Raw genomic sequence first — 24,421 nt, 5'->3', positions numbered from 1 at the left:
TGTTGCCCTCTTGACCATGCAGTGCGAGCTGTGGGTGTTACAAGCAGGCAGCAGTGTGGAGGCCGTACAGATGTGCTCTGGACTGGATTTATCCCCAGAAAATCTTCAGACATCAGCATGTCACTGAAATGGTCCTGTAAATCACACACGCTTCCTTTTGTATCTGATCCAAGCTAAACAGGCACGCACACATTTGTCAAATGAAGCTGACGTGGAAGTTCAACGAGGAGGGCCAACACGTCCTGGCACTACTCACACATGTACCTAATATTGCTCTACAGCCAGTTATATCCACAATCTTACAGTGTTTTCTTTTTTATAAATATTAACATTCATTAGAGATTAGTTTTCTATATTTTGGCACTAATTGGACAAATCCCAGCAAACATGGGAAGAAATAGAAGGACACAACAAAGGTGTTTACGATTTAACGGATACAAAAATGTGCCTGGAACACATCCACAGCCAAAGACTGTAAAAGTGGATGAAATGGACAAGCGAGAAGCGTTTTTTTGGGACCAGGCTGGTTAGTGCTAAAGAAACCTGTTATATCACCTTGTTTGTCATTAAAAAGGGCTGATCACTCCATCATATATATATCCCGGTGCTTCTCAACCAGTGAGTTCCCCGGGAACTATTTTGGGATGCCTCACATTTGAAGGAAAACTGTGCACAACCCTTTGCCTCAGGGTTGCCTTGGTGACTGAACAGGCTGTTGGCTGACAAATGATGCAGCCATGTTAGGGTGGCAACATATTTCCAAGCTACAAAACACCCTTATGTATGCATACTGGATTATTATTACACTGGCAAGACATTGGCATTATTCTTATTATACGTGCAGACTTTTTAGTGATTAAATGTGCATAATTGCACTTATGTATATTTGGTTTAAACCCTCTTCTAACCCTGAAACTCGTTTTAACTCATGGAGAGAGTAGATAGGAAATACTGAAATAAGCTTATACTGTAAAATGTTCTAACTGCTGTAAACCCTCAGATGTCCTCATTGGTATATTGCCTGTATGTACAGCATGTGCATCTTTATGGTATCCAATAGGAGAGGACAGTGATGAATGGCGTCATAAATAGGGGGGAGACAGAACATGATGTCTCTAATCTTTGCAGATCAAACATGAATGATTGTTTTAGGGTCCCAGGCCAGAAACAGGCTCAGGGTCCATCCTGTCTCTCACATCTGCAGGTGTGAGTGAATACTTAGCTTTGGTGCTACTGGATCTAAGTGCAGCCTTTGATACTGTAGAGCACAGCATCCTGGCTGAAGGGCTTAGGCAGGAGGTGTCTCTGGGAGCACCTTGGACCGGTTTTACTCCTTTCTATCAGTTTTTCTGTGTTGCATGGTCCCCCACATGTCTGAAACCGATGCTCTTCTCTGTGGTGGTCTCAGGTTTCCATCTTTCGGCCTCTAGACTTCCACCATTTAGGATTATATACCCCATATTTATTTATTTTTTTTCAACAATCATTGCATTTTATGTGAAACAGGGCAACAGGACGCGGGTTGGCAGTGGCACTGCTTGCATTCATTGCATGTTTAAAACATCTATCACCGGTGCACAGATTGATTATGCAAGTGCAACTGAAGGTGGAAACCAGGACGCGATCTCAAAACAATTATTGTCACTCATTTTGGATAGTGGTAATTGCCTCTAGACAGCGTGAACCCGAGACAGAAATAGACATAGGGAGAGAGACTTGTGATATGTATCATCAACGCACTTAGTTTTACCGTCTAATGCATGCACTCATTTATGCTCATAGAAATTCATGATTGATAAGATGACAAACATCCTTATGATGCTGGATATAGCTTTGACTTGGGCAGCCCCAGTGCACGGCAGCAGAGGGACAAACTATAATAATAATAATTTGATTGATACTGTATAGCACCTTTCAAAAACAAATTTACAATGTGCGTTAAAATAAAAGATGATAAAGTATCTCAACAGTTACAATAAAGACCTGCAGTTAAGAAGACAAGAAGACAATAAGTAAGAAGTTAAGTAGACAAAGAAGACGGAGTTCACCTAAATTATAGTACCTTTATAGAAGTAGCTCATGGAATCGACTGCGTGATTCATTATTTGGTGTCAATGCTTTAAAAAAGCACTTTTTAATATCATGATTATTTCCTCTTCAACCAATATAACTCACTTTGTAATTGACTTTGTGACTATGCCTTTGATGTAAAACAACACATTGTTATTCCTTTAAATTGTGTATTAATTACAAAAGCATTTTGCAGTACAGTTAAGATGGAAAAATATGAATGTGTTGCGTTGCACTCGAGTAAGCCCTTATGGTCATATTATTATTAAAGTGATCTCATATCAGTGTGAGGCTGATTATATCCAGCCGTGTGTCTCTTTTATACCCAATGAGACTGACTGTTGTCTCAGTGCCATAGGACTGGATGGCTAACAACGTTTTACAGCTAGACGCAGATAACACTGAGGTCCTTGTTATTGCTTCAGATAGCATAATGGGTCCCTTGGAGACAACATTCTGGACTTTTTTTTAATGTTTATTAAGTGCTGCATGTCCAAATTGCACCAAACTCACATCCTCGATGAGGATCTCGACATATGCAAAGGACACGCCCACATACAGACAGACAGGTATTCCTTGCTTTAGTGTCAAGATTGTTGTATCACAACCTGACATAGACATGATCATTCACACTTCCTTCACGGTTAGACTACTGCAATTTCCCTTTCACCCGCCTCAGAGAGTCATCCCTGAATCGTCAACAAATGGTCCAGAACGCTACTGCAACACTGTTGACCAGGTCCAGCAGGATGACTCACTCATCAAATCCAACTTTGCTTTTTTACATTGGCTTCCCAAGTAGAGGACTCATTTTACGGTTATAGTTTCACATATGGAGCCCTGCATGGTCAGGCGCTTACATACAGCTCTGCTCCATCCTGATACAGACCCTCCAGGATTTTGCGATGTTGCGATTTGCAACTTCAATGCAACATCTAGGGCTGCAGCTATCGAATCTTTTTGAAATCGAGTAATCTACCGATTATTCCATCGATTAATCGGATAATCGGTCGTACTGCATAATGTTGCCCGCCTGCGGCGAACCTGAGACCAGATCAAACGACCAGTTCTTAAAACTACGCCCGACCGCGGAGTTCATGCCACCGGCTTGGACAGTCCTCCGTTGCAATAGTGTTACAGGAGCTAAAATTATCTCATTTCCGCCGTAAAAAATGAACAAAAGAGAAGCCAACACTGAAAAGAGATTTCCCCAGCAGCGATGCAGCTTTAGTATTCTCAGGGTGTACAGTATAGGTCGAGCACTGGCTGGCATCTGAATAAACCTTTGTGAATCAACTGATTAATGCAATATAGTGGAAGGCGAGCACAGCCATGAACTTGAATTAAATTTCAGACAGTGTAATGCAAAAGAAATTGAAACACCCTCCAGGATTATAGAGAGTTTTATAAAAATATTTCCTCCGCTTGTTCCACAAGCTCTAATCAGCTGGTAGTTTGGCCTTCGGTGACGAGTACATTTACATACTCTGTAATGGTGAAATTAGCGGTACGAGCGACTATAGTCAAATGTGTCCCAGGTACTGTATGATATGACACTAAATGAAATGTAATTGATTGTGTGTGCAGAGACCTGGGCGTGAAGAAGGTTTGTTCGTTCGCGTGTGGAGAGATTAAAAAAACCCGTGTACTGCAGTGTAGCTGTGATGGCTTCAACACCACAGTTCACCTCTAAATACAGCGGTAATGCGGTTATTGTTGCAGCCCTACAAGACACTAGAGGAAAAGTCAGTAGTATTCATCCTCTCTATCAAAATTGTCAGAGCAACCAATGCAATAGTTGCTAAGTCTGGAACAAAGTGGTCATAACAGACATACAGCCTCCATGCTAGCCTGATTAAAACATGCAGCTCAAAACATGTTTCTACAAAATGTATCACGATGGATAAACCACTATAGCAATGTAATAGAAAATACCATCTTTTGAGAATAAGCGAAAAAGCTGCAGACGGTGCAAACATAGTCAGTGGTACAGAGAAGCACAGTCTGATATTCAGACCATGGCTCAGCTGCACTGCCTCGCTCCAACACTAAAGAACAACGTGCGGTCACATCCCTGTGGAAACATGAATGTGAAGTAGCTGCTCATGTTCGTCTCTCTCACTGCCTGACACCTCACAAGTGCAGTGACCGTTTCACCTCAGGCCTGCTGTGCTCCTACATTATTTAGATGTCTCTGCACTACAATCCAGAGAGGCATCAGGTGAGTGCAGTGTAAACATCACTATTTTTTTTATGAATGAAAAAGCCACACAGATAAATATGTAGACTAAACTGGGTCTGCACTCTTAAGGGAATAGTTCAACATTTTAGAAAACAAGCAGTGAGTTAGAAAGATCGACACCCTGAAGTCAGCTACAATAAGCTGTGTTCCAAATCACCATTTACTATAAAGTACATGACATTACCCCTCTGCCATTTAATTAAATTGTCATATTTACTTTGTAATGGCCGCATTTCATTCATTCAAAATTGGCGGCTGTGAAACCACCTCAGGGCGAATTAAATGAAAAAAAAATCTCAAATCACAGTACTGCTCACTATAAAATAGACTACTGCGTGTTGGTTATACAGGGAGTCATAAAAAATTAAAGGAGGGACTGATTTCAGTTGCATTTCTATAATTACGGTGAGGTTGCCAGGCAACCAGCAGAGACTCCAGGAAGTGAATGAATGTGCGTCAACAACTTGTTGTAGCATCCCGGTTTGTGTATCGATGAAACAAAAGGGATATTCCCATGTAATGCTCCTGGTTAGTGGTTTCTCTCTTCTACCAGTCTTAATGCTAAGCTAAGCTATGCTAAGCTACTTGCCTCCTGGCTTGAGAGTGAACACGTTGTACAAAAGCAAGTGCAAGTCAAGAAGATGATGTTCTGGTATGGCAAAGCGCTGCATTGAAATGATATAGATTCAAATGTCATTAACTGTACATTAAAGATGGAATGGAAGGTGGTGTTTTATGTACTGCACAGACTCACACTCCAAACTAATAAGAGCAACAAAGCAACAACAGTTGAGACAAAGCCTCTACATTGCAGGCGATCTCTGTCTTGTTTCTCAGCTGAGCAAACAAGGACTTAATGCCCTCTAACTCTCTCTCTGTCTTTCTGTCTCTCTCTAAATACATAATCCATCACAGTCACAAAAAGCAGAAGACTGCAGGTAGTCATGTCTTTGTCCTGCCTTTGAGTGATATGGAGTTAACCAGTCAGCCAGTGGATAGAAAACTACAAGATAAGTAGAATGAGAAGGATTTCCTTCAAACGTGGACACAGTGTCCTTTCTCATTTCACTGAGCATATATATATATATATATATATATATACATATATATGTATATCTGTGGTGTGGAGTTTCAAGGGGAAGTTGGGGCATTTGATATTCAACACATCTTTTCTCCCCATAGTGCATCCGTTTTCCCCCCACTCTAGCATAAAAACATGCCCTATCCAGTCATCCAAACATTGCACTGAAGTGTCAAACACAGACTTTTTCTATTTATAACTCACATCTGTCTTTCTAATACTTCGGTAGTGCTGGAAACACTTATATCTCAAAAAAGTGACATATCAATATAATCAGAAGAAACAATGTATTTCAATAACCAACTGTTTTTAGCACTGCAACAAATTATTTTTGTTATTTGATCTATGAATTGCAAACGATGCGTGTATTTTTGCAAGTTTGACCGACGGATTATTTGTGTTTATTCGCCTCACTTGCGCTAGAGAGAAGCTTCTATTAGTGTCCATGCATTGACCTAATAAGCAATCGTACCGTGTGGAAAATTCTCAAACTTCGAGTTTAATGTGAACACATCATTACACCTGTCTTTTTAAAGACAGGGCTGACAGTAGGTTAGCTTAGCTTAGCTTAGCTTAGCTTAGCTTAAAATCTGTTTCTTGTTATCCCCATGAGGTGAGCAACCAGTAGTGACACCAGGAAGTCAGTCCAAATAACCTTCATTCAGACAAAATATGATAATTAGTGAGCTTTAGTTGTATTGGTGGCAGAGAAGTGCTAAGCTAGGCTAACTGGCTGCTGTCTCCAGATCTGAGAGTGGGATCAATCCTCTCATCTAACTGTGTAAGAGAATATATTCTAAAAATGTCTGACATTCACTTGAAGTGAAATCTAAAAAAAAAAAAAAACACCCTAACCGCAAAGTGCAAGAATAAAAATATTTCCTTTTGGCTGGAAACATGCCTTATACAACTATAAATCAGCTAAATATTTTATTGAAGAATCCTCTGTCAATGGACTGTTTGTGCAGTAAAGAGAACAATTCTAAGATCACACAACTAAGCCCTGGATCTGAAGAGACTGAAAAGAAAGCCTGAGTCTTTAACACACATGCTTAAACATTTTGAGAAACTGGTTTGGAGAAACTCCAGTTATAGCGCTTCACGATGCAGAGCATGCCCACCCACAGTTGGCAGATGGGTTGGTGCAAGATTGCCAGGGCTGAAAGCATCCAGCCCATGTATTAGTCACCTGCCTGTCAGTGTTGGGTCGAGGCCAGGAATGGAGAAGCTTGACTGTCAGGGCTGAACATGACTTGCTCCAGTCACAAAACCATACCAGATATTACCTTTTAAGCCATTCTTCAGACAGGATGTCAGGGCCAAAGACTGACATATCGGTATTCTAGCAGGCTTACACTATTCTCTTAAATTAGTCATGCTTTTTAAGGAAAACAAGGTAAGAGGATTTAACTCTTTTACAGAGCACAAGGTGTGACCAGTTTCTCCTCACACCTCCAGTAATAGGATATTTCGTTTGATCCACAAGAGCAGGAATTATTCAGATCTCTTTCTCTGGTGTAACATCACACAAAGGCAAAGGGAGAGAGGGAGGGAGAGAGAGAGAGAGAAGAGAGAGGGGGAGGGGAATAGAAATGTGAAGAGAAAGGATGCAGATATGTGTTGCAGGGAAGCAAGGTGATAAAACTAACGGGAGCGAGACGAGTGATGTGCAATGAGAGGGGAGGGGTACAACCATGACGTGGTGAACTAGTAGAAATGAGGGGAGATTATTTATGGCATTAAGAGAGCGTGAAATAGAATTGAGCAGGGGCTTGATTGTGCTATACCCCATCCTGATCTTTACAGTCACAGAGATATCATCTCCAGTGACAAGTAAGCCATAACGCACCTCTATGCACCTTTTTACAGTTCAAAGGAGGGAAAAAGACGGATTTATGTTATGCAATGTATCACACATGCAGGAAGAGGGAGTGTGGATACGACATGAACTACATGACAGCCAGCGAAAGGTTTCCTGGTTCTATTGTGACTCTATCTGTGGAAACGTTAGGAAGAATGTAAAGCAAGTCATTAATTTTTAAAAGTCAAAAATCCTTCTTCTAGCAAATTTAACAATATCATTTGAATAAAATGATCTGAAATTAAATAGAGCTTTGTTACGTTGCTTAATGTCTGCAGTGCAGAATCAGCTAGCTAAACAGATGCCATCTGAGACATGTTTGATGCATAATAGCTGAAGCATATGCTATTATTTGCATTTGATGGGATGTTACACAACTTTTTTGTTTCTTTTTTGTATCAGGGGTGCAAACAACAACAGCAGTCACTTTCCATTCAATGTCTTTGTCTAAATGGTTAATGTTGTACTAACTTCTCTTATTACTGGTATATGATTTACAGCAGCAGCACAATTTCTCAAAACTGGCACAGGAAAAAAAAAACAATGCATATATTTATACATTATACACAACGAATACATAATTGATATAATGGATTTCAGTTCATTTCACACGCTAATTGCCATTGAACACCTTAAGGATTTGACAAAATAAAATGAAGTTTAATTAAAGAACAAATGGATGATGTATAAATTGTTGCCTCTGATTGGTTATTCTTGCTAAGAGCATGCATGTGATCAATCATGTTATCACCTGAGAATTACTCTTACATTTCACTCTAAATACTGAGTGAGCAGCATAATGAATGTCTTAATGCTCACAGCCGGCAGAAAACTTTTCTACTCATAAATTGTCACTTAAGAGAATTATTTAGAGTAATTTGTGTAAAAGTTTTATGTAAATGGTATCTGGGGTTGAATTTAATCAATTTAAGAATTGCACTTATGAACACAAGAACGCTAAAATATTCATGATATAAATGTCAAAACAGGATAAAATAACAGGAAATTGGCTGATATGCAAACAAAATTAAAAAATAAAACCAAACTAAACCAGTAAAGATATTCTGTTTGCTGGTGAGAAACATCAGATTAATTATGTAATCAGGGGGATTTAGTACCACATTGCATACAAATCAGTGCCAGCTTTCATGTTGGGTGCTCACGTGATAAATGAACAAAAAAGGTGCAACATCCTGACCGACGTCCAAGTCAAATGCAAATAGTGAGCTAAAGCTATCCAACTCTGAATTAGTAACACCGTTCAACATTTTGTTTTCATCTTTGAAAGCAGAGACGAGGAAAGTGAAAATTGCTGTAGTTTCCAGATCAGCGACTGTGAAAACATGCACTGGAGCTGTGATCCAGGGATTTTAACACAACCTCAACATGCCCCAAAGTCAAAACTGTGTTCACAGAGACTGTCTGCTAAAGTGTGACAAGTCACAAGGTTTTGTATTGTAGACTCTTTTAGAACTCTGACACATCGTGTCAATACGTTGAGATGACAGCTTGAGGTCTATTTAGAGATTAAGAGATACCGCACACACTTAAAGTCAATGAGGGCTTTTAGTTGGTAAGTAATTAATGATTGATTTGCATGTCGTTTGCCGTAGCAACAACATCTCAGGTAAAACAAATACAGGAATTGATGATTGTCTTATGCTTTGTCATCATTTGTATTCTGGCGTGGTGTCCATATGAGTAGTGATTCTACCTATTCTAGGGAAAGAAACAAAGCTGTTTCAGTATGTGGGTTTGCGTCCCGTACGACATTGCGTCATTTCCCTCCTGGGTATCGCTACTTTGTTCAGAGTTGTCGGATTAGCAGCTGAGTGTTGGGAGTTCAAAGGACACTTACCACAAGAGAGAGAGGCCTCTTCCATGACACCACTCCAATCAGTCCAGAGAGCAGCACCTGGGAGAGAACAAGACCCAGAGCAGATGTGTAAGACCCACAAGTATGTGGAAACAAACGAGGATGGCTCCGTATCACACAGTACCAATGACACTGTAATCACCAAGATAATCACTGAGATCTGACAGTGCAAGACAAAGGAGCAGTCAGATGATCGTTGAGGTTAAATCATGTTCAACACATTATCTAATGACAAACGTACACCTACTCCAAGTTGACCATCTATATATTTCCCTTTTAACTATTTTAGCTATGCTAGCATAAAATAACAAAAACTAATAACACACAGCAATAAACGTTGCATCTATTTAAATTTGATAAACAAAACAGACGATATGGGATTCACTTCTTTCTCTCGCTAACACACTGATGGTAAAGATCATCTTCCACGTGATGGCTTGAGTAATACATGGATCAGGTGCAAGCTGCTGCCAAACCCTGTGACCATCTGCTGTCAGATTTGTCATCAGCTATTCAGTGTGGATGTTTATTTCTTTGTCAACTGCTCATCATTATGTACTCACAGGTTCCCTCTTCCCCGCTTTCTTTTTACCTTAAAGCCAAGTTCACACTTTCAAAGTTGTCACATCGCTGTATGTTCACACTACACGACTTGCTGTCTCATAATTGTGAGTCATTAAGCCGTTGTGGTCCTTATTTCTCATGACTGACCGATGACAGGGGTTCACACACTACAAGATCCTTCATCTGGACTCCACGATGAGGTCATCTGTCAGCACACTTGTTCACATAATAAAAAATCTATTTTGCAAATGCAACACATACATAGACAATACCTAAGCCAGGTTTTCGATCGTCTCTTGCACTCTGCAGAGCTGAGCCTCCAACATGTCCACATGTCAACAGTCGCTGATTTGAGAGCGCCAATCCAACGCAGATTTGCTTCTAATCTTTGGCTCTTTTTCGGGGAGGTTTTTTGGCAAGTGGAAAACTGGAGCTAAATTCATGTAATGCGAACCAGGCATTACCTGGGAACACGTGAGCATAACCATCCTGAACACATGAGCTTTTCTAGGTCTGTTCTGTGCCTTGACACTAAGAGATGGGACGATATACAAATTAATCTCACATGAGGAAAAATTTGAAGTAGTCAATCGTGGGTATTTTCCATTACTAATCATAAATATCGTGACTTGAAAAAGCAGTCTAGCTCGCTATCATGATAGAGTGAAAAATAGAGCCTGAAAAAATATAGGATACACTAACACATTTTTTTAAATGCATTTATCCTTATACCTTATGATTCATGATCATCTTATTTAAGATTATTTGAGTTTTTCCACTACAAAAAAATGATGTTCACTAAAAAAAGTTGTCTTATCAGTGATGCAATATAAATATTTGTTTCTTTACAAAATGTAAAGTGATTCCAGTATGTTCTAGTGCCATTTTAAGAGTTTTAAACATATTCTGATGATTAGCTGGATAATATCCTGAAATGCAGTTATTTGGCAGGATAATCGTGATATGAAACTTTCATATCATTACACCTGTTTTCTAGGAAATTTTTCCATCTATCGTTAACAAACTAAAAGTTTATTATATTCTTACATTCATTTATTTTACTTATTTGTCCCATCCCACATGGGATAAGACACCACTATGCTACATCTGCCAGTCTTGCACATTCAAATAATGTGGAAAAAACAAAACAAACTATCTACAGATTATCTCTGTGAAGAACATTTTCCCTTCCCCCAGGCTGTCGCCACATAACTGGCTACTTATGTTTCATAAACAGCAGTCTTTGTGCATCACGCATTTACAAAATCCCTATCTATTTGACCTTCACAGGACAATAGAAAACTAAATAGAAAACATTTTCTATATCTTTTAGACAACATGTTGGACAGATCTGCTATTATTCTTTTAGCAATACTTAGAATATGAGATATAAGAGAATATACAGTAAGTATACTGTAAGGGTATACTGTAAGAGCAACTTAAAGTAATTCCTGTTAGTATATAATAAAGTAAATGATCATATTGAGGACTTCTTGTGTTACTACCATGGCAACTGTCTCTCAGGACTCAATTGTTCTCCAGGTTTTTCCATTAGCACTGATTAGCTTTTAGATGTTGTGCTCCATCTACCTGTAACAAGTTGCCCTGCAGCTCGACGCCTTGGCTTACATTAAACAAGTCATGCTATCTTGTTATGTAGCGTGTGCTTCCCTCTAATACTTATTACTCCAATCCTGTTATTGAGCTGTCACTTTGATTTAAACTCGTCTGTTTGTCTTTCGTAACGATGTCACACTAAGCAGCAGATGTTTTTTTTAAACGAGACGCCGGTTTAATTAAATTTAGATATGGAAAAAACAACAACAACCGATTGATTTTCTTAGCACGCGTTGCTCTGGGCGTGGTGTTGCATTGTCACCGTGCCTTCGAATGTAGGCGTGAATTTGTGTATCATCGAAATGTGTGTTAACAAAGGCTACTGGTAGCCTCCAGCGCTCTATTCCCCCATGGGCTCTCTGTGCCTTTCACCCTTCTTCACCCTCCATTAAACACCAACATGCCCTCCCTATTTCCCCCATCATGCTCTGCTCCTTCCCTTTTCTTGATATCTGCTCTCTCTCTCACACACACAGGTTTGCCATCTATCCTTTTCCAATTTCTCCCTATATTACACTTTCTCACACACTATCTCTGCATTTCTTGCCCCCGCTCTGCGCCCCCACACAATCACAGTGTATTCCTGCACTTACAAACTCACTATCCTGGCTTCTCATTTCTATTTCCCTCTCCATCTTGTTCCACTCTAGTCAATCTTCCACTTCTTCATTCACCTTGAGACCCACAGGACCTGGCGATATTTCATTTGAGCAAACACACACACAAACACACACACGTTTATTCAAGGCACTCATGGGGACATTGCAATTAATTTCCTGGAGACTGAGCCCAACCCTGACCACTACTTGCCTAACCTTTAAGTTAACGGTAACCACTGATGCAAAAACCTGCTATTTCCAAATTGCAGAAACATTTTTTATCCTCTATTAACTGGTCTTTAGTCTGAAATGTGTCCCCAAAGGAAGCCTAAATCAGGAACACACACACTAGAGAAATAGGATTATAATCCTTAAAGTCAAGGTTGATGATTTTTATAATCAACAACATAATGCACTAAAAATCATAACCCACAATAAATGTATCCAACTAACAAATATTGCCTGTTTAGCCTGATTATGCCGCAGTGCCATAGAACTCCATTCAAAAATAGATACACGTGTTTAATTGAGAAAATAAAAACAGATAAAATGAGTACATACTTTACTAACCTTTACAGGCTGGGTCTGTTTTACCAAAAAACTACTTATTCTTTTTGTTTCTTCTCCAAAGTGGAGCAGCGAGTAGGAGAAAGAGCGCTACAGTTTTCCTTTTGCTAATATAGACTATTTAGGAAATAGAGTGGCAAAATCATGATTGCGTTGCTACACAAAACAAGTAAAAAAAACAGTAAAAAGTAGAAATGTGGCTGCCTAAGTACAGGTAAAACTGCAGCAACCAGCAGGAGACAGAAGCTTGTGTCGCCCCGGTGTAGCGAAGGTAACATTCACGCTCTCCATGCACTGCGACAAGGACGTCAGAGGAGTGCTGTTCCTGCACAGAGCAAATGTACTGCACAGTGCACAATCAAGGGTGAATTGAGCTCCCATCAGAATGTCCTGGTTACTTATCAAGCTATTTCAGTGTCAGCAGAGATTTTCATAATTATGCAACTGGAGAACGCTCAACTTATTCTTTTAAGATATTAGAAACGTCTGAAGTGAGGCTGTGTGCGTCAAGCCCTAAGTGATCATCAAACCCACAGCGCATGCAGACACACACACACACACACACACACACACACACACACACACACACACACACACACACACACACACACACACACACACACACAATGTAACTAAATCATTCTGTCTTTGTCTCACGTTTCCCCCCTCATGCCGTCCTCTCTGTCCCTCTGCTGTGCAACGTGTGCAGCCATGTATACGGTGTGAAGGACTGCGTGTGTACCTGTGTGTCTCTGTGTGTCTGTGGTTTGAGGGCAGAAACGATGTGAGAGCAGGAACCATGTGATAACTTTGTTGGTTGTCAGTCACTGGAGGCTTTTCCCGTTGGCTGCTCCCAGAACAGGATTAACATGAAATACTTAGCAGCATTAGTCACTGAAACCTGGGCAGCACACACACACTAACATACTGGGAAAAATGCTGAGGCATCTCTCAATATGTATGCATATTTCCTGATAGTCTGTTGTAAAACAATTCAATAAATGCACAGACCAATTAAAAAAAGCTCAGGCAAAAGCAAAGAAAAACAACGCAACAGAAACAGGAGTAGCAGGGCAACAAATCGTGCAATTACAAGGCTGTACAAACAGGATTTTTATAAAGTCATGCCTGCTCTGATAATAAGGTATAAGCTCTTACATAAATAGATTTGAGCCTGGAAAACAGAACAGCTGGTTTAGTGCAATATACTATATATATAAAACCTTGAACTACCTTTTTAAACATTTCCTAACAGAGGGCAGTAAAGGCTCAAGAGAAAAGTGAACACTGTGAGACATGCGTTCAAAAGCCAGCGTTAATTTCAGAGTTGAATAATAATCTCTTTGACGGCAGTAAATCAGCAGAGCAGGATGATCAGATCATTAAACATATCAGCAAGTTAGATACGTACTGTGGGTAACAACTTTAAAATGGCAGGTGATTTAATAAATGACCATAAAGAACTGAATTCATTTTCAGTTCATGTGGAGTGATAGGAAACTATGAGGATGTCCTCTGCGCGCACACACACACACACACACACACACACACACACACACACACACACACACACACACACACACACACACACACACACACACACACACACAGCAGTGGCATGTGTAAATGGGAGAGAGATAAAAGCTTTGGCTTTTCACAGGGCTGGATCAGACATGCCAGAGTCACATGAAAGAGTGCATTACTGTGATACTCTGACGGAGACAACTAGCACACAACTATACACACAAGCCCAGAGGTGGCATGTCATTTGAGGCCCACCACAAAGCAAGCATTTAAAAATACAACAACTTAAAATTCCCTCTTCATGGATCAGTGCTTTGTTGCAAAGTCAGTTTGAAGAGGTTTGAACTCAAACTGTTTTGTGACAGAAAAAAAAGACACATGAGCCCAGTTGGATCCCTGATGAGGCCGTGTTGCTGCCACTGCAAATTCCAGCCACACAAGCTCACACACACACACACACACACACACACACACACACACACACACACACACACACACACACACACACACACACACACACACACACACACACACACACACAGACTAAGGTTTTTACTTCTATGCATCCCCATTTTGGTAAAAGACAAGCTAAATTATGAATAGATCACAGATTTAAATGTCAACTGTACACAGAAATGATAGCCTCTTGTTCATTTTAATGAAATCACAGTCCAAAAAGAGAACTTAAATTGTTGTTTGTGAGTCAAAGAGGCATTGGTTCAACTCTGAGGTCACAGTTTGTACTGTACGTAAAAAGAGAGGGAAAATTGTCAGATATGATGGAATCCTCAAAACACAGTGAATGTAATACTTTAAAAATATATATTGTGGAGCTGCATTACATCAATGGCATGTTTGTGTTCATATTGTCGGTCGCTATTTGAAAAGGCAGATAAAATCAAGTGACCGAACCACTGCGTCGAATCAAATCAATTTTAAATTCCCACAAATTACACATTTCCTTTAAAATCAGTACAGCATTCAACACCCTTAGACCTTAGTCCTTCGATTCGGAGGAAAAACTCCCCAAAATCCTTCAACAGTGGAAAAAATAGAATCTATATCTTGTAGATATACAGACATACAAAAGATGCTTTGTGCAGAATAGACCAAAATAACAAAAATACAATATGAAACCTCTATTGACAAAACACACTCTATTATTGTGTCTAAGCCATACTTTCTTGTTTGAATCTTTTTCACCTCTCATTATATTATTTCTTCAGAGAAAATCCATTTTCAAGTGAGAGAATAAACAACCTCTTCTTCTAAATATCCAAAATCAAGACTTCCACAATAATAACGGGATGACAGTGGAGGTGTTTGTGACTCTACACTCTGGACTAGAATGAAAGATACGAGAATGAAACTGCTATGGATTCTACCTAAATCACAATCTTGACCTATTCTTATTCATTTATGCACGGCGCCAATCAAAGAAGCCATTACTGAGAGTGAGGGTTTAGAAAGCAGAACGTTTCTCAAACATCATCATTGCCGAGATGGATGGAGCCAGTGCGGTTGCCCTGGTAACCGCGAACTGGCCATTTGCCAGGATCCATAATGATTTCCCATCAGCTGCTGCACTGAAAGGGGCAAGGACCCTTGCTGGCTCAGACAGACTGACTGCACATGAATCCCCCACATCACACACACAGGACAGGTGTGTCAGACCCACTGGTGTACATGTTATACACACTCGCGTGCTGTGGAAACCCTGTCATACATGGTAAAACTAGACACTGGTTCACACACATGCTGCACAAACTGCCTCTCAGTCAGCTCCTCTGCTGCTGCTCTCTTTCAACTGAAACACATACTTTTAAGTCCTTTCACTTTTGCTTGATGTTGGTCACGAGAACAAATTATTTTCTGCAGACTATCTTTGAGCTTTTCCCGCTCCGCAGCCTTTTAGAACAGCGTAATCCGACACGTGTCCAACTGAGTGTGTGTGTGTGTGTGTGTTTCTGCCCATAAGTTCAGGCATGTGCTAGATCTGCAGAATAAGGCTGAGCAGAACATACTCAGGGGAAACTCACCATCCTGGCCTTGAACGAAATGAATAGCCTCTGATTAAATGGGCATCTATAAGAGAACTGCCCTCTAAGCGATTCGCTACATATGATTGTACAGTAGTGCTAACTAATCATTTACTTCCTGCTTGGACTGCTTATTTTATTTTAAGTTTCGTGCCAAAAATGAGGCTTCCAATTAGTATTTGTCTAATAATCATCTTCAAACATCAATCACAGTGATTTTAAGTCAGTTGGTCTGTTAGTCCACTACGTTGCTCCCGACTGAAACTTCTCAACAACTAATCATGGATTGTATCCTAGTGACGATGAATCCTGAAGACCCCAAAACTCTTGAATTGTAATATTGCGCCATCAGGGCAAAATTTGCAACATGTCCACCACCCTTCTTCCTGTGTTAGTCGGTCACCATACATACTACTGAGCTTGGTAATGCAATTTCTTGCTTGGTGAATTTTATGCTTCTGATATCTCTCTGATGTGTATCCGTTGGGATCTCCTCTCCGAAGCACTTGGGGGGATTTATGTTATTGCTCTCCCTGCTGAATCCTGCTGCATGGATTCATTTAGATGAGTACCTAATAAAGTGTATAATTATTTATGCCATGGATCTTCCTATACCTTCATACATAAGTGTCTCTCATAGAAACTGGAAAAGGCAGACATTTGTTTTTTTCAGTATGAATTGGATTAATTAATAATGTCAATCAAAGCTTTTTTTTTCGTCTATGGCAGCGGTGGCACATGTGTGCTGCAGCCGGTAGCTCCCATGAAGTCCACTATACATTTGCCTTAATATGACAGAATTTCAACATCGGCACCCATGTGCCCCAACAAGTGACAGGTGTTCCCTGCTAGACTCTGCTTTAGCCAGTTCCACGTCAAAGGGGGCTGCAAATCTTTCGCAATAAACGTCCCCACTGCACATGATCTTCTTGCCATGTGATTCACATTTAAAGAACAGATTTGCCTCGGTGAGAGTGGAGACAGTATCTCTTACCAGTGTGCACCAATTTGACAGCCCTGCCTTGCAAAAGTGTTGTGTGGGACCACTTACTTTTCTTCAAGCAGTTTCTGTGATGAACTTCAATAAAACAAAACTACGTTACGGCCTCGCACACAAGCACTTAATTGACATTATAAAATTGGCAACTGCTCAGGATTTGACACCTATTATTAAATCGCTTGTGGAAGCTAAGTGGAGCCTACTTCATGTTAAATGCTGCTTCAGAGGACTTTCCACCCTGACCAGAACACAGGCATCGAAAAAAACTATTCATTCTTATTCTGGTCACATTTAAAGATATTAAACCTGCACAAAATAAACCTATAGTCAATCAGCAGCTTCAGCAAAATAATGAGCATCAGACTTCAGTTCCAAAATACGTGACTAACATTTTGTAGATTTAATCTGATCTGTCAAATGCAACGTACATGTTTTGACAGTGAGTAGAAGGCCATTTTTTAAGACATCTCCGGTGGATCTGTTTGAATTATTCATTAATTGTGAATGTTTTCAAAATGCACATATAACAATAGTTCTACTGATGTAGTAGACTGTGTAGTGTGTGGCCAACCAACTAAAATTAGTCTGACACAGCTGGCTTACATTGGGTTGATGGATGGCGTTTCCCTAATGTCACAGTTCTGGTGATGCCGGCCTTGTTACCTGCCCAGATTTCACACGAGGAAAAAGAATAGAGCTCTAAATGTGGATACGATCGGATATGAAAGATCACTAGAGTTCTGCCTTGATGTGTGTGTGTGTGTGTGTGTGTGTGTGTGTGTGTGTGTAGTTGTAGATGTCCCCAGATGAAAGACAAATGAAGGTGAGCTGCATCGGAAGGCCTGAACTCCTAATGCTTGTGTGACAATTTCAGCTTCAACTAACCTTCGCTGCTATATATATACATATATACATATATATATATATATATATATATATATATATATATATATATATATATATATTGCTGCTGCTGTACAGTCCCTGCACTGCAGAAGGTCTAACTGGAGCTTATGCTGACAAAGCTAACAGACAGACGTGTGCATTTGGCCTCCTTGTGTTCCCGCTGTTTCAACAACAGCAGCAGTTTTCTTCCCCTAACATCCGTTTCCGACAGTATTCCCTTTTCTCTCCACCCACCCATCTGCTCCTCCTTCCTAACCCCCTCCCCCAACATTGTATATCATCACTTCGCTTCGGAGCTCAGCGCCTCACCACCGTTGCCATGGAAACAGCGGAACAACAGCAGGTTGGCTGCTGCTGCCCGGGGGCGTGGCATCACCGCCACCCTTCGCTGCTCTCCCCTCACTCATGGAGGTATGTAGTACCTCTGCTGAATCCATGAATCAAAGCACGAACGTCCGTCTGATTGTGAACCACAACTAAACAATAACCCGCCCCTCCAGGAGAGAAAAGGCACCATCCAATCAAGATACAAGCATTTAATGTGAATAATAAACGCGGCTGCTTTGTAGAAGGGTGAGGTCCAACAGCTTCATAATACTCATTAGCATGTCAGCGTCAATGTAAAGGGAAGGATTAAAAATCAAGTGGATAGTTCACACTTCACCACGATAAACCTGAAAGTAGGCACCAAGGAGAGATGTTATAGCTGCCTCCTTTAACCACATCATTATTATGATCATCATCTACCTCATCTATTCAGAACATGTTTCAGCCACGTTTCTTAGTCTTTCATCTCATGCAAGCCTGACGGAACACATGTACACCTGTTTGAATAAAACTTCAAGTTTATTTTCTTTTTTACGTGCAAAGCTAGTGATCATGTGGAGAAGAGAGAGGGAGAGAGATATTCAAAGCAGGGATGTTTGGATAACACGTCCTTAAAAACTCTACAATCATCCTATGATGGAAACGAGAAGAAATGCCAAATCATTTTTTCATTCGCAATATAGCGACCCTCAGTATATGCAATATATATGAAGTTCTCTAGGAAGATATTTGAGTTTTGCCCCGGTGTGCCCCTTTTAAATGTTTAATCTGCACTGGTGCAAGTGCACAGGGTTGCATGTGAACAATGGAGAGGAGAGGCTGCTTGGTGACTGGAGCTTCTCTTCCTTATTTAGATCGCCATTAGATCCCCTGTATCTTTCACACAGGCCCGTTACACATGCATGATCACTGACATACAGTTAGACAGACTGACACTTCTCGTTTCACAAGAGCTCCTTTGATATTGCAACAAATTAATATGGAGTATGAAAAAAAGGAAGAAAATAAAACATCAATCCCTTCCTTTTTAATTATGCAGATATGTTTGCACTGTGGGAACTAAACACTGGAATAAAAATCAACGCATGACAGAATCTGTTTTATGTTTTGTTGTTAATTCCTCACGCCAGCGAAAATCAACTAGAAGACAACTTAATTACAAAGAGAGGGTATAGCTACTTTGCTACAATATACTTTGGATGATAGACAGGTGACAGCATCTTTAATTTCCCTAACTGCAGAAAGAGCTTTGTAATGAAAGTTTGTATACTTCACTTGAAATACCACTAAAAATACCTTAGTGTGTGTGTGTGTGTGTGTGTGTGTGCGTGTGTGTGTGTGCGCGTGTGTGTGTGTGTGTGTGTGTGTGTGTGTTCATGCATAAATATTAGGCTGCTTTATTATGCAGGAATTGCTTTTCTTTTTTTAGTCTTGAAGACAAGTTGTTGTGACAGTTGCTGTTGGAAATGACCCAACACGCTGGGGTCACACATGCTTTCACAGCCACCACGTATCAACCCTCCAGCCGTGCTCGAGACTGCGTGTCCAAAAGTTCGTTCGTTTTCATTGCCTAGACCTGAGATCTTCAACGTGGGGTCCGGGACCCCTAGGGGGTCCGCAGAGTTACTGTAGGGGGTCCCTGAAATAATTTGATCCCAAACTTTTTTTACTTCCCAAATGTAAAATATATCCACCTTAACATAAATACAATCTATAATAAGAAAATCAAAATGCCAACATAGAATTAAAATATGTTCTATGAATATATCAATCCGCCAACTATTATTTCAATGGCTTAGCATTGTATACATCCATCATTACAAAGTACTACATGGCACTATAGGCTGCACTACACATTATTATTGGCCCGGTCTGATAAGGAACACCGTTTTATATGATATGTAATAACGGGTCCCTCCACCGGGTCTCTATTGGCCTTGGGGGTCCTTGGCCTTGGTTTGCTAAAACGTCCAATTGTAATACATTTTTTTTTTTTGTGCTGAACGACAAGAAAAAAGTAGGCAACGTGTGCATGGTTGTAGGTGAGAGACAGAAAGAAAGAAGCTACTGATCCACCTGCATGTGACACTTAGTGACCAAACTTCTATCTGCTGCTTCACCTTCTGGATGGGCATTTTTGGTTTTGTGACAGGTGATGTCAGAGAGGTATATTGACCTCTCTGACATCACCTGATGGGTGAAGACGGTCGGTACCACCTGCCTTAATATCAGAATGAACTATTCCAACATCTAGCAGGTCAAAGTCTTCCCTACGTTGCTGGTGTCGGCCTTCTGTCCCACCAGGTGGGTCAGCCCATCTGACATTTGCCATAATTGCCAGATTGCCAGTCTTTTCCCATATTCTTGTGTATGTGCTCCCTAATATCCAAACCCACTTCCAAAATGTAGCTTTAATAGCCACTTTGGCCCAGGAGGTAATGGGAAAAGCAGTTTGACATAGATTTGGTATATAACAAGAGCTCACTGCACAATTAGCACTAAGAGACGAGATTTCCTTGCAAAACAGACATTTTATTTAGGATTTAAATGATAATACAGAGTCGAATATTTTCACCCAAATGCTGTTTTAAAAAGGAAAGGATCATTTGGAAACTGATTTTCACCTAAATTTGTTTGTCTGCTGCAGCACGACACTATTCCCTGCAGTATTTTTAAAGCATTTACAGATTTTTCAAATATATAACTTAAAGCAGAAAATGCTCAGTCATATCTGTGTTCTATAGGATCTAAAAAAGAGTTTCCCCATCTGCTGCAAATTTCTTTTGTGAGACCAGCTCATCAGGCACCGAACTAATGTTCTCAGTGCTGGTGGGAAAGTTTGATGTCTCCGCAGGCGAAGAACCCCACTGCAAGTCATTAGAGCAAACTAAGACAAACACCACACTATCATTCAGAGGGAGGCAGCTGAGCGACACTTTCAAGTCAAGAAGCAATTAACGCTGAGAAAGGCCTCCAAATGATTACGACCAAGCTTCGTTCGGTGCCTTTTAATGATGATGTTAGATCTGCCTGAAGTTCTCCATGACTTGTCTCAAAAGTATTGAACCAGGTTCTCTGTCTGAGCGTCTCCAGCCACGATTTGAATACTAAATTAATTTGGGTGACACTTTCAGGACGACTGGAGGGTTTCGCCTCTATTTCCAGGACACGTTGGTGTTGTGGTGACTGTGCGGGACTGAGGCAGCTGGCGTCCGCTGGTTTGTATAACCGTGATTAAAGCCGCACGCTTTACTGCCACTTTAATCAGTTAATCACGCCTTCATGAGCACACATTTGCAGCGTGTTAGTTACACTACATTATAGGAAAATCAAACTCCGGGCAAAGTGAGAGGGTAATCTTTAGGTGTCACCGTTAGGGTCTAGCCAGTAATTCTGCTTATGTTATATCTGGGCCCACTGCACTTTTATTTTTCTTCTTTCATGGTAGTTTAAATATTCCCCTGAAGTCTTGTCCCCCCCATGCAAGCCTGCCAGCGGGTAATGTTCTCACTTACATATCAGCCGGGCGCTGTGGCCTAGGGTGATCGCCGTTCATATGATACAACCTCACACAAGGTTTGAGGAGAGTGGAGGAGACAGGCGACAGCACCCACGAGGACTTTAGTGTGCAGCCTCCTCTCCTCTCCAGGAATAAAGCGAGTGATTTAAAGCTCTACTATATTAAGTATCAAACACTCACTCCCTGCAGAGGTGCATGTATAAACTTTATAGTCCCCTCCTTTATTCACGATACCCCAGCTGTTGTCAGCTTAAATTTATGGTAATTATGGCATGAAAACATCGATAAGAACTTCTCACACGAGTCTTTTGACTCACTCTCTCCTGTGCTCTTTAAAGCTCCAATGAGGTGCATTAAGCCATATGTCCATGCAATTGTTGTAGGTTGTTCATCTAAAAAGGTGCATATTTAACTAAACCTGAATGGAAACAGCAGGAAAACAATTTGTCTGGTTGGTGCATAGAAAAGTAGAATGTCTGCATGATAACATTACATGGGCTTGGCTTCTCCTTCTGCACCTAATATTTATTTTGCTTGCATACACAGCTATAATATATTTTTTAGAACAACGTTGTATATAACAATATGAAAAGGATGTGACACCGTGAAAGCAGTCACTCGGTGAATCTGGAGCTCTTTGCAGCTTTGGAGCTTTAAATTGAGTTTCAGCTCAATGTTTAGCCGTCAATCCTCAAGCCTATAATTGTTTTTTGTTGGCACCATGTAAATCAGCCTGCTCCATACATCCCCAAAACATGCACTTTTGTCATCTTTAAGAAAACAAAATGTCAGTTTAAGAAGCGGCCTCATTGTATATGCTCATAACAGACAAATCCTGAAATGGTGACATCCTGCAACTAATTCAATGCTGTTTTTATGCCTTCAAATGTTGTGAAAAACACAAAAATCACCACTTCCACGAGGACAGTCCTTCAAAACGGCACCCTCAAGTACCATCATGGAGCAACCTTTCCACAGTACATTTACAGTTATGTGACGGTTTCCGTAGGATGTTGGGATTGGTTTATGGTTTTGCCCTCACGTGTTAAATGCCAAAGTATAAACCGTGATGATCTTTAGGCTCCAGATCTTAATGTGGATTTCCTGTCATCGAATTGAACCCAATGAAATTTTAAAAGAAAACCCATGCACTGTAAATAGTCATGCAATACTTCTCTGAGCTAACCCTGCACACTTTCCAGGAAGAATCCAACACATCTGTCTTTTGGTTTTGTAAACACAAATAGACACAAAAGAGAAGCTGATCTAAATGTTCTAAGTTTTAAAATCCTGCTGATCCTGACTGAGGTTGTTGTGAAATGTTTTGAAGTTCTCTCTCTGAGAATAATTAGGAAAAGCATGCGTCAGACTAATGAACACGCTCGGCTTCGTGTGACCCTACACAGCACATTCATCATTTCATCAAGGAAGGCATAAACAAATGTGCAAGGCTGACTCCCAACTCGCTGAAGATTTCCGGTGTGGCCAAGCGCAATTATCACACAGGAACACTAATTGCACTTTATATGCGATTAAGCAGAGTTAACGCAGCTCTAAAGGAAGATTAGAAATAAAACAAAGAGAGCAGCTGAAACCAGATGAGCAAATGTGCAGCGTAACCTCAGCGCTGCTTTCTGTGACTTCGTGTGAGATCACTGCCTCTTAATTATCTCTATATTAAATCTTCGGGGAGGTAGAGCTGTAAGTTTGTGTTTGAAAGTGTGTCTCAAATTTCCTCTGAGAATAAATGGAATCATTTCAATTTTACCATCCTGCAAAGGTCTCAATTTTATAAAGAAATACATCCCTTAAAATCTGCTATATCATGGTGCTTTGAGAACGCCCCGAGGGCAAAAAGCCTTTGCCAAGCCAAGTGATTTATGGTTTCTTCTCAGGGGCATTTTTTATAGAGATGTAGGAAATAAAAAACATTTTGGCCAAGTCTCATTTCTGCTGCTGGCATTTGTTTTCCTAGTAAACTTCAGGTTACAGCCAGCAAATTAAAGTTTAATTATTCAGTATAAATGGGGTATCAACATGGTACTAACTGGGTGTCATATGTAAGTACAAGGGACGCTTGAATAAAAAAATAATCTTTTCCTGTTTCACTGTACATCCTGGGTATGTGGGTTGTTAAATAAATTCACCCCCATTTCATTGGAAATAAGTGTTACAGGAGATGCAGACTATAACATAATGTTTGTTATTTATTGTACATTTTCTCTTGTAGCCACTATATCATTTGTATCAGGTACAAAATATTTATACTATAATTTGCCGGTGATAATCTGAAGTGTCCTCATTTTCCTTTACTAGCTACCCCTGATGTACCGCGATGATTGGGTTTTCCCTCTTCACAGTCCCAGACCAGCCCACCTTCTACCGCTGCAGTTAGATCTCGTAGATTTGGCGGTTCTTCATGCAGTGCCGTGCTTTGTGTGGAGTCAGCATCGTGTGCCCCTGCTGGCTCTGTGCAGTTGTGATTTGTTTGCCCCTCATTTTTAATTTCACGGCTGTGTGATTAACTTTCAAGGGCATTTCTGCCCCAATTAATTTCGTGTCCCACCACGATGTTGTCGACAAAAACACCTGAATAAAGCGTTACTGAATGCAGATAAATGTCGGCTT

At 40.4% G+C, this 24,421-nt stretch overlaps 1 protein-coding gene across 4 annotated transcripts in view; it reads right to left on the bottom strand.

Annotated features, from left to right (window-relative positions):
* Positions 1-24,421, bottom strand: part of fam189a1 (family with sequence similarity 189 member A1) — a 76,124-nt gene that overhangs the window by 33,897 nt on the left and 17,806 nt on the right. For all 4 annotated transcript variants that reach the window (XM_084009069.1, XM_084009070.1, XM_084009071.1 and 1 more), the window contains exon 2: positions 9,113-9,169. In XM_084009069.1, the coding sequence (XP_083865195.1) occupies positions 9,113-9,169 (57 nt within the window). The remainder of the gene's footprint in view (positions 1-9,112; positions 9,170-24,421) is intronic.

The sequence above is a fragment of the Eutrigla gurnardus genome (genome assembly GCF_963514095.1).
Source record: "Eutrigla gurnardus genome assembly, chromosome: 1".
Taxonomy (NCBI): domain Eukaryota; kingdom Metazoa; phylum Chordata; class Actinopteri; order Perciformes; family Triglidae; genus Eutrigla; species Eutrigla gurnardus.
This window is presented reverse-complemented; position numbering and strand designations above follow the sequence as displayed.